The 12,036-nt window shown below is 41.8% G+C and overlaps 1 protein-coding gene across 1 annotated transcript in view; it reads left to right on the top strand.

Annotated features, from left to right (window-relative positions):
• Positions 1–4,449: 4,449 nt before the first annotated feature.
• LOC109097677 (multiple epidermal growth factor-like domains protein 10) overlaps positions 4,450–12,036 on the top strand; it is a 28,372-nt gene continuing 20,785 nt past the window's right edge. Inside the window, 4 exon segments of the mRNA XM_042731954.1 lie at positions 4,450–4,614; positions 6,891–7,011; positions 9,074–9,237; positions 9,759–9,861. Of these exon segments, the coding sequence (XP_042587888.1) occupies positions 4,450–4,614; positions 6,891–7,011; positions 9,074–9,237; positions 9,759–9,861 (553 nt within the window).

Genomic DNA, 12,036 nt, shown 5'->3' with positions numbered 1-12,036 from the left:
TGCACTCCAAACAGACTGAACTTTGTCTGAAGAAGACTCGCGCGCATCGCAAGTTACCTACGTCAACCTAGGGACTTTCCCTTTCAAAGTGGAACTGAACTCTGGGTCATGATGTTGACTCTATGGGAAACGACACGTCCAACGTCGCCATGCTCAAGCAGGAAAGCCTGCCCACAAGACTGTGAATAAAAACACAGACACTTGCTGGAGGCAGACTGTAAATGGGATTTTCTCTCTGAAGAACTCTATGATCCTGGGGTCAAATCTCCAATCCAGACTGTAGAATCTGACCAGGTGTGTGTGGAGAGGACCGTCCTGGTCGCAAGCACAAACATCCTGTTAAGTGTGCACCCCTAGCAAGGTGAGGCTTTGAGGGGAGACCCGGCCAGCATACACCCGTGAGAGGGAATCCAAACAACACCGGGTCAGTAGGAGAGAGTAACAGCATCTGTGAAAAGATCGCAGGATAGTGTGAAATACGCTGCTCAGTGACCGCAGTACCTCTATTGCAACCTCAAATCATATTTGGAGCCTAGAGACCTACCCCAGTGGCCTGAGTGCTGGGACATAGACCCTCAAAGCATGCACTGACAACATAGCATGTCAAGAGCCTAAAGAAAGTGAGTGACTGACTGACTGACTGAGGAGCTGCAGAAGGCAACTTTGGGGTGTTCTCTGGTATTCTTCAGTGATGCTAATGCTAGCAACAGAGCCACTTTTAGGACATTCAACATCCAGGGCTCAGCAGGTGTTTCTGGTTAGGGCTCCTAGGACCAAGGCTAGGTCACTAAAGCTGTTTCCCCACAGATTCTCTCCAAAGCTGTGTGGATAGCAGAAATAGCAGCCACATAGATCTTTAAAAGTAGCCGGAGCCAACCCTCTGAGAAACATTCATGAAGGGAGCTCCAGTAATGGACCACCTGGGCATTAACTGTGTTCATGAAGTTGCGATTCATGGCAGATAGCTTGCCTAGTAAAAGTAGCTCTAGAGCTGAGGATTGTCTCATTGTCCTCAGCCAAGACCAGAATCTTTCCTCAGAGGCCAGACTCAGATCTTCCAATCTCCAGCTGGGGCTGAAAATATCATCCATCATTCATCCCCTGCACTAGATCTCTCCAGATCAAGATCTTTCAGGAGATGCCTTCCAGGAGAGACATTCGTCTCTGCAAACCAAAAAACGTTGAAACAGCCCAGAATGGAGCACAGCTCCGGTCACGACAGGGTGGACAAAAGAATGTACTAGAAACTAGAGAGGATCTGCAACGGTGACTGATTAAGCGACTAGTGTTGTGTGTAACACATGGGGTACCCCTGCAATGGGTGAAAAGTGAGTATTCCCCCAAAGACCACGGGCTGGGCTGGTCGCCAAGTTAAGTTAAGCTTTCTTGTCATTCAGTCATGTGGGGAGACAAAGGAACGAAATGTCCTACTACACATATATGAAACAACATGGGCGTGTACCATAAGATATAGGTATCTAACATGTACTCTGCTTTCTAGCCAGAATTGAAGAGGTCTCATGTTGAACAGACACAAGGGAAAAACATTGGCTTGCCATGAGACCTAAAAGCCTCTGCATTTATAAAACAGAGAGCCTGACCTAGCCTGAAGTTTTCGACAGTCTTAAGGTCCTTGCCACTCTGAGTCCAAATTTTTTGTATGTGGTTTTCCATTTTTTTTATATTAATCCTTTCCTATCAAAATTGCTGATACAAATGCAAAGACACAGAAAATCGAACCTGGTCAGCGGTTTTTTTTTTGACGGACGAAAGTTTCACAGGCAGTGCAAAAATTTCAGATGAGAATTTTGGAGTGTGCAAAGACCGTATTCCCCCAAAGACCACGGGCTGGTCAGCCAAGTTATGAGTCATGGTCGAATCCCACACTATCCCCAGAAAAGTGCTCTCTGATTTGGAAAAGTACACTTTTTTTGAGGGTTCAGTCTGAGTCCCAGACATGCAGGTCTTCCATGATGAAGCAGATCGTTGAATTAAAGCATTTGGACGATGACTGCTGATCTTTTATATGTTAATGACATTAATTTGGAGTCGTTTACAAGAGAGAGAGCTGAAACCATTCAGTTGCACGCAAGTTCAAGATCATTTACCATTCATAGATTTCAGATCTGAGAGGTGTACATGCGTTTTCTGTGCATACGTTCATCATCTATGAATCACAAATACGCATATTTGAGAGATGATCGCAAGATCAAATTGTAGGATGGTTTTCTGTACAACATTTGAGTTCCTCGTCCTGATTGAAGAAATCACACAGGAATGCTTTTGTAGACGACACATGCTCAGCAAAACACGACTTCTGAAGACAGATAAGCTGTTGGGCATGAGCATTTCTGGCACCTATTTATGGACGTCATGGCTATACTGTATCTCCATATGTCCAGGCCAATTGTTATTGGCATGTTAACGACACATTGTTCAGACACCCCTCGAGAGGGAGCTAAGTCAGAGAACTACAGTTACAAACATTTAACTCCCAAACTGTGCTGTGACAGGATTATAATAATAATGTGCTGCTTTCTGTTAAGTAACAATAAATCTAAAGGAAAACACACACATTTGTTGACCACTTATATAGTATAACAAAACACTGAAGACAGGCAGTGATTGTATTCGTTGTGTGAGTCAAAAAAAAAGCTCATGAGCGTGGTGTGTGTGTGGGCAGGTGCCAGGATCAGTGTCCGGTGGGCTCGTTCGGTGTGGGCTGCAGACAGGGCGTGTAGCTGTGTGAACGGTGCCCAGTGCTATCATGTGAGCGGGGAGTGGTCTGTGTGAGCCGGGATACACGGGCGAGAGCTGCGAGGAGCGCGTCTGTCCGGAGGGCTGTACGTCTCAAGTGTGACAGGAAGTGCCCGTGTCACGCCAGTAACACACGCAGGTAAGACAAACACTGCACCTGTGCTTCAGCTTCTTCTCTTAATGCAGTGATACATGGCACAGGCTCAGGGTCACTGACGGGAATCTGGTGGCTCTGTCTGTGCAGGTGACTAATTGTTTATGAAAGCACACATGTGAGAGACTGTCAATTAGCTGAACATATACTTGTTTTAATTATTGACCCTTAGCCTGCATTTTAAAATCTTTATTTTGAATGTGCTAATTAACATTTTTATCTTTAAAACCTTATCTGAATATTGCAACATAAAAATCGTGCTCTACAGTATTTCTATGAATAAATCTCTGACAGAGACTATCAGCCAATCACTGTGTGCATCGTTAATAAGCACGCTGACATCATCCATAGCAACGAGCTCAGCCCCGCCCCCTTACTCTGAGCTTAAGACTTCTGTCTATTCCTTAGTAAACGTTTGTCTCAGCAGCTTTGTGAATAGATTTTTAAGAGAAAACTTGTACTGCTTTTTAGGAGAACTCTTAGTGGTGAGGTGAAATGTTTTGTGATACGGACCCCTTACACTTTAATGCAAGTGAATCTACTCAAATCAATTTATTTTAGTTATAAAGGTTCACAAAGAGCTTCAAAGAAATGTCTAGCTGTTTACAAAACGGCATTATATATTCTAAAGCTTGTATTTTTTATGTATGTATTTTATATTTTTGTTTGAATTAAAGTTAATTAATTGCTTATGTATAATGCATTAAAGATATAATATATTAGAATTCATATAAAATAAATGTGATAAATGATTAGCAGCAAAAGCTGGGGAATTTATACTTGTATAAGTCAAGTATATTTGTAAGTTTTGTAAGTCATATTTCTGAGAAGTAAATAAAAAGTCAACTAAAAGGATACTTTCCTATTTTTAGATTAAAAGAAGTATACTAATAGCAAAACTTAAATAAACTTATTTTTCGCGAAAGTGGCTAGCAGCAGTTTAATAATCAAAATATCATTTGTGGCCAAATCACACAGCCTTATACTGCAATAAGTCATTTCAAAATAAAGACAAACATTTTAAACTTACTAAAAAATATTTTTTTGTTTACCTGCATATCATATAACATTACAGTTTTTTTCAACTGCTTACACACACAATCTTTCCTTGTCACACAGTTTCTGAAAGCTGACGCTCAAACAGCAGACGCACACACCAAATCTACAAAACCATGCACAAGTAAAGATTTTGTGTGTAAGCAGATTCAATTCAATTCAAGTTTATTTGTATAGCACTTTTCACACTGCAAATCATTGCAAAGCAGCTTCACAGAAAATGAATGTTTCCACATTATATTTAGTAATAGCTTATCAGTGGTGACTATCTCAAGTTGATGTCCATATGGCAGAAATGTACGGTAAAAATCATGCAGTTAGTTAATGACATGTAATCAAACAGACGGTGAACACTATTAGCAGCAATGATTATATGTTGCGATCTCCAGGAGGTGGTTTAATGTGAGATATGGAGAGTGCTGTGTTTAGTGACAGCAGCAGCTGCAGTGAATGGTGTGTGTGTCTCTCTCAGCTGTCAACCCATGTCAGGCGAGTGTTTGTGCAGCCCGGCTGGTCGGGCTCTGTACTGTAACGAGACGTGTGCTCCTGGTTTATACGGCGAGGCGTGTCAGCAGATCTGCCGCTGTCAGAACGGAGCCGACTGCCACAGTGTGAGCGGGGAGTGTGTCTGTGCACCCGGATTCAAGGTACAGCTTCAGAAAGACACTCTGTGCGTGTGTGTGTGTGTGTGTGTGTGTTTGTGACATATCAGGACACACATTTGTATAATGACAAGGGTATAACATAGGTATTACAAGTAGAAGGTGACTTTTCAGGATATAACTCCATCTCCCCACTTTTCAAAACGCATAGAAATCACACAGAATGGAGTGTATTGAAAATCTGAAATAGCACAAAGTTTCCTGTGAGGGGTAGGGTTAGGTGTAGGGCGACAGAATATACAGTTTTTTACAGTATAAAAACCATTATGTCTATTGGATGCCCCCACTTTTCACAAAAACAAACGTATGTGTGTGTGTGTGTGTGTGTGTGTGTGTGTGTGTGTGAGAGAGAGAGTGTGTATGTGTTGTGTGAGAGGAGTGTGTGTGTGAGAGAGTGTGTGTGTGTGTGCTGGTGGGTGAGAGAGGAGAGAGAGTGTAGGTGTGTGTGTGTTGATGGAGTGTGTGTGTGTGTGAGAGAGAGAGAGAGAGAGTGTGTGTGTGTGTGAGAGAGAGAGTGTGTGTGTGAGAGAGAGAGTGTGTGAGTGAGTGAGAGTGTGTGTGTGTGTGTGTGTGTGTGTGTGTGTCTTGTGTGATTGTGTGTTAGAGAGAGAGTGTGTGTGTGTGTGGTGTGTGTGTGACGAGAGAGAGAGAGAGAGAGTGTGTGTGTGTGAGAGAGAGAAAGAGTGTGTGTGTGTGAGAGAGAGAGAGATAGAGTGTGTGTGTGTGAGAGAGAGTGTGTAAAAAGAGAGTGTGTGGCGTAAAAATCGGCACACTACGTGCAAAGTATCTTTCTCAGGAGTGTGGAGTGAGACAGGACTGCTGCTTAAGCCCAACATTATTTAACATCTACATCAATGAACTGTGAGCAGTCTGGAGCGATCACCTACACACCTCACAGATCAGATCTGCTTCTGCTGTCTCCACTCAACATGCTTTACAGCAGAACCTGGACCTGCTAGAACAATACTGCCAGAACTGAAAGAAAACCAAAATCATGATCTTCCAGAAAAGATCCAGATCCCAGGGAAACATTAGGCACTAACCAGATAACACACACATCACACTACAACTACCTGCGTTTGAAAAATCACATCCACGGGAAACTTTAATCATGCTGTGAATGAACTGAGAGATAAAGCACGCAGGGCCTTCTATGCCATGAAACGGCAATGTCCTATAGACATCCCTATTAGAATATGAATGAAAATATTAGAATCAGTAATTGAGCCCATTGCTCAAAAAAAGGGCAGTTAAATTCTGGAAACATCTGAAACTCAGTGACCCCCAATCATATCATTATAAAGCCCTGCAAACACCAAGAGATGAGCAAAACAAGCTGATCCCTAGCTCCAGGAGCTTCAGTCCTGATGCCTTCACTAACATCTACTGATGCTCTGAATCACATCAGAACCAATCAGATCACTGCACACATCAAACACAAACACAACAACGACAGAGTAAAGTGCACTAGAGAGAGAGTAGAGTATGGCAGAGTATCTGTACACAGTGTCAGATAAGAAACTGACCAGATACAGACTCAGCGGACACAAGCTGATGATAGAGACGCACAGAGATTGTGTTCACACACTGTGATCTGAATCAGATTGAAAACAGAACTGCACTTCCTCACAGAATGCTCCAAACCACGGACACACGGACAGTGTTCTGTGATCAAACACAGCAGATCCATCAGACATTTTTAAACTCTCTCAAACCAGGAGAAAACTGTGGTATCTGTGAGGAGAACACAAGAACTGCTGTGTGTCTGCTGCTCAATATGTGTCTGTCTGTCACCAGAGAAGAGAAAACACACCTGCCCTGATCTGATGTGTCCACACATGCCATATTACTCTATTATATTATGCCTCTGTAAATCTAATACTTTATCTTATTTTATTTTATTTCTAACTTATACACTCACATACACTAATTCATTTTGCACTACATGCTTAATACTTTTTATATCTTTTTATTATTTCTATTATTCTTTTTCTTTCTGTTAATACATATGTGCACTATTTGTAAGCAGCCCAGCTGCAACTGCTTTGGCAATACTAATGTACAGTTTTTAATATGCCAATAAAGCACACCTAAATTGGATTGAGTGTGTGTGTGTGTGTGTGAGAGAGAGAGAGAGAGTGTGTGTGTGTGTGTGTGTGGTGTGTGTGTGTGTGTGTGTGTGTGTGTGTGTGTGTGTGTGTGTGTGTGTGTGTGTGTGTGTGTGTGCTGGAGTCAAACACTAACGTGTGCTGTGACTGCAGGGCTCAGATTGCTCCGCTCCCTGTCCCGCTGGCAGCTATGGCATCAACTGCAGCTCAGTGTGCTCGTGTAAGAACGCAGCTGCTTGCTCCCCCATCGATGGATCCTGCTCCTGTCAAGCAGGTAATTCACCTCGGACCCCGCTCTGTTGAAGGGCTCATGACATTGACTTTTGTTATTATTTTAATATGTTCCTTGAGGTTTACTTATAATGTTAATAAAGTTGCTCGGACACCGCTCTGTTGAAGGGCTCATGACATTGACTTTTTTTATTTTTTTAACATTTTCTTTCAACCCTCTCGTTCTGACCCTCTGTCTAAAACGAGCTGTTTTAAGGGGCGTGTCCTTTAAGGCTCGTTAGTAATCAGCCGCTGTTATGACTGGCTAACATCACTGCATAGGGAACACTATCATAATTGTTCTGGCAACATGATCAAAATACAACGGTTATTTCCAGACAAAGCATTATGAAATCATGTACTTATGGTTTGTGATGCAGCTGCAGTCAGATCTAGCTCTGCTTCATCGTTCAACAAATGTTTCTTTGTGACTCTCCATGACACGGTGCCTCGTTTACAAAACAAAATCCTCCGACAACATCCGAGACGCCATTAAAATAAACTGTGCACTTGTACCTTACGCTGGGATCCTTCTGATATCTTTACAAAGATGCGACAGAGCTGTTTAAACCAAACGCGTCAAAGCAAACATTCTTTCACTGCATTTGTCCTGAGACAGACTCGAGCATGGACTGTGTCAGAAAGTGAACCACATCTGTAACTGCATCCAGTGCAGACAAGATAGTGCAGTGATTGTGTTTTCTATTAGCTTTTGACACGACCCGACTCTCTTATTCAGCGTGATCTAGTGTCAGCTGTTAGTGGATGAACGCCAGTGGGCGGGGCCTATGCTGAATCAAGTCAAGTCACCTTTATTTATATAGCGCTTTTAACAATACAGATTGTGTCAACGCAACTGTACAGCATTAATTAGAAATGCGAAATGACAATAGTAAACGCTCATTTTTCAGTTAAAGGCAGTTCATCATTGAATTCAGTGATGTCATCATCCAGCTCAGTTCAGTTTAAATAGTATCTGTGCAATCAAGTTCAAAGATATCGCTGGAAATGAAGTGTCCCCAACTAAGCAAGCCAGAGGAACCAAAACTCCACCGGTGACAGAATGGAGAAAAAACCTTGGGAGAAACCAGGCTCAGTCAGGAAGAAGACTATTCATCAGTATCCTGCTCTGGAGGCGTGTTTATGCAAATGTTTGTTCCCCGTGACATCATCTTGCCCCTCAGATCCAAACGAGCCGTTTCTGGAGCTTGATTAATTAAATGCTTTGTTTATAATGAGGATGAGGTTTTGTGCTATGAAACTTGCAGGATGATTTAAAGCTACAATTTAATGTTATTTGTTATTTATTGATTGTTTTTTTTTTTTATGATGTCATTGCTCTTTTAAAGATATACCTGTAGTCCTATTATTTCGCTCGTATAGGTCGTTTGTCCAAATCCCTGAAATACGACCCATCAGAGCATATACTACAATTGCGCCCCTATCGGCAAAAGGTCGTGTTCATATTAATGTTTTGTACTCTTTTATTTGCACTGTGATTTGCGTTTCGTGTAGCTCAGTTGGTAGATTATTGCGTTATACCTTGATATGCAATCATGCTATCATGGGTTTGATCCCAGAGAACGGACATGCACGTAAAATGTATATGCTCAATAAATCATAATTTAGCATGATTTCTGTGAGGGTTAGGTTTAGGGGGTGGGGTTAGGTGTGGTCATTCGAACGAATAAGCCACCTAGTGAAATATGTACGAATTACTGTGAGATCCGGTGTAAAAAGTCCTCACATTGCATTTAAATAAACGTGCGTTTTGATTGGTAATGACGTTATACGTCATTTCATGACGACAGACGCAACGCGATACTGTCATTATTTTTACGCCCGCTAGAGGCCGCTTAATTTTAAAACGTAAATATAGGTCGTAATAAGGTGCTTGCACAAACGACCTATATGGTCGTTTTTTGTTGGAGGACAGGCTCTTAAAAACATAGCTCACCCCAAAATGAAAATTCTGTCATCATTTTCTCACCCTCATGTCATTCTAAACCTGTAAGAAATGAGTTCCTCCTCAGAAGACAAATGAAATGTTTTGTGTTTGGTGTCAGGGTGGCATGGGGTGGACTGCTCCGTTAACTGCCCCAGCGGCTGGTGGGGTCTGGGCTGTAACCTGACGTGTGTGTGTGGGAACGGAGGCGCCTGCAGCGCTCTGGACGGGAGGTGCTCCTGTACCCCGGGCTGGAGAGGAGACCGCTGCGATCAACACTGTCAGGTCAGCTCATCACCAACATCTCCAGCATCTCAGCCCAGAAACACCAAACCTCATACTGAACCCATTCACACAGTCAAAGCCAGCTCTGTGACCTTCTCATCTGGACCCGTTCCAGGGTTCTCAGAAGTGAAGAATGGTTAGGTAAACCTATACAGAGGTGAATGGAAACTACAACAAATGTAATTTTGTGTTCCCATTTGCTCTAATAGCAAAAGAAAAAAGCACGGTAATGTTTCTAGAACAGAGAACAAAAATTGTGATATTGATTGAGAAAGATGTCAGATTTGCCGTCTCTCAGTCAACATGTTATACCTATACACCATTTATATATAGAAAACTAATTTGCTCATTTATAATTATTTTCCATCTTTTTGACTCACAAGGCATCACAACCCTAACCTGTAATCCTAATCTTTAACTCTGCCATGCCAAAGACCTCAAGTGTGTTGTGATATTGAGTTCACTGATTGAGAAAGCCAGAGTTTGTGTTGAGTGAAGTGTGCTGTTGTGGGCTGATGCAGGACGGGACGTATGGACTGGACTGTCGTGAGCGCTGTGACTGCAGTCATGCGGACGGATGCCACCCCTCCACCGGACACTGCCGCTGTCTGGCCGGATGGACAGGTAAAGCAGCTGAGCCTCACGCTTCTCAGAAGCTGTTTCCCACCACTGGCACGAAGCAGCAGGACCGGAGCAGCCAAAGCCAGTTCTCAGATTAGTGGGCTTTAATGTGTCTGTTCATAAACCCTGAATCCTAAATATGTATGTGGTTACAGCCTTGCTGTCCATCCACCCCATTCACCCAAAACCGCTTGTCCTGCGTAAGATTGAGGAGTGTGTAATAACTTTAATAACCATTTAAAATTTTTTTATTTATTGATATGATTAACAGCTATATCCTGCTTTACTCTTCCTCAAGTTGATCCATACCTGTAGGTTTCTTACAAAAGAAGATATTTTGAAGAATGTTGGTAGCTAAATGATTGCTGGTCCCCATTTGTCACTCAGTTGGTGTAGAAGTAAGTGCATGACGAAGGAGTATGGTACAAAGTAATATTTAATAATAAACCACAGGAAGATCCACGACCACATAAGCACAAATAATTGCAGACAACGGAACAGGGGAGAACACTGGACTTATGCCGCATTATTTTGGTAGTAGGTTTGTATATATTTTAATTTTTGAATTAAACACGATTCACACATGCGTAGACAATTTCACATGCATGAAACCTAATTCACGTACACACAAAAAAAAATTCACGTGCGTGAAAAAAAAAATATTTTCACAAAAAGCAATTCACATGCGCAAAATAAAATTATATATTCATAAAATACATTTCACAAATGCAAAACACAATTCGTAGATATACAACTGTGCACAAAAACCTTTGAATGTTTAAAATGTACGAGTGTCTGAATGTACAAATCGTCATTTACTACGGATCCACTCGGATTTGTGTGTGTGTGTTTTTGAGACTTTCCTGGCAGAGCTCTCTTCCCACGTGGGTCTGTCGTACTCTTTAGCCAATCAGATGCGAGCTTACCATTCAACCAATCATATCATAAGCCACCGAGAGTGCATTCAAGGAGCACGATTCTACGCACCTTTTGCGCAATATGGATTAATTAGAACGGAAATTAAGCCTTTACATCAGTAATCCCATAGACAGTAGAAGAAATGGACACAGCGACCCAACTGGAACTCAATTGAGACAAGTGAAGCCCATTTTTAGTGATTTTTAGCACTTCCGTTTCTGACGCGCAGACTCAAACTAAGGAAGCTTCTGCCATTATTGTGACTTCATCTGAACGTGCAAAACTACTCTCCTTGAATGCACTCTCGGTGGCTTATGATATGATTGGTTGAATGGTAAGCTCGCATCTGATTGGCTAAAGAGTACGACAGACCCACGTGGGAAGAGAGCTCTGCCAGGAAAGTCTCAAAAACACACACACACAAATCCGAGTGTATTCGTAGTAAATGACGATTTGTACATTCAGACACTCGTACATTTTAAACATTCAAAGGTTTTTGTGCACAGTTGTATATCTACGAATTGTGTTTTGCATTTGTGAAATGTATTTTATGAATATTTAATTTTATTTTGCGCATGTGAATTGCTTTTTGTGGATATATTTTTTTTTTCACGCACGTGAATTTTTTTTGTGTGTACGTGAATTAGGTTTCAATGCATGTGAAATTGTCTACGCATGTGTGAATCGTGTTTTTTGCGTGAATTATATTTGAGACTGATCTGCTTCCATACATTCTAGGCAACCTGTAACCTGTGTTTTTCCAACCTTCTACCTGTGAAAGTTCACTGGAATGGCAGTCTAACCCATGACTTCCCACCCGTGAACTCGTACTAGATCGATGTACTCCCAGATGTACTTTAGGACAATATATCGTTTCAGTAAAATTAATAATCTAGCTACAATTCCTTGTGCTCAGGCAGTTTGACGTGACTAGCTTGGAACACTACAAAGTCGTGAGTCATGGTTTGAAGTTGTGACTTACGGGCCCAAAAAAGTATTCAGGGAGAACTGAAACAGGTGTAGAGTAATTAATCAAAAACCATGGAAACTAACGAGGAACTGAATCAGAAACACATGGAAAACTAAACCAAAACAGAACATCACCGTGCACCATTGACTTCCATAGTAATTTTTTCTGTACTTTGAAAGTCAATGCGGATAAGCAATTGTTTGGTTACCAACATTCTTTTAAACTCATACGGGTTGGGAGCAAATTTGTATTTTTGTGATGAAGTATCCCTAAGTGTCTCAGCAGCAGGT

This window comes from Cyprinus carpio, chromosome B10, assembly GCF_018340385.1.
Source record: "Cyprinus carpio isolate SPL01 chromosome B10, ASM1834038v1, whole genome shotgun sequence".
Lineage (NCBI taxonomy): Eukaryota > Metazoa > Chordata > Actinopteri > Cypriniformes > Cyprinidae > Cyprinus > Cyprinus carpio.
This window is presented reverse-complemented; position numbering and strand designations above follow the sequence as displayed.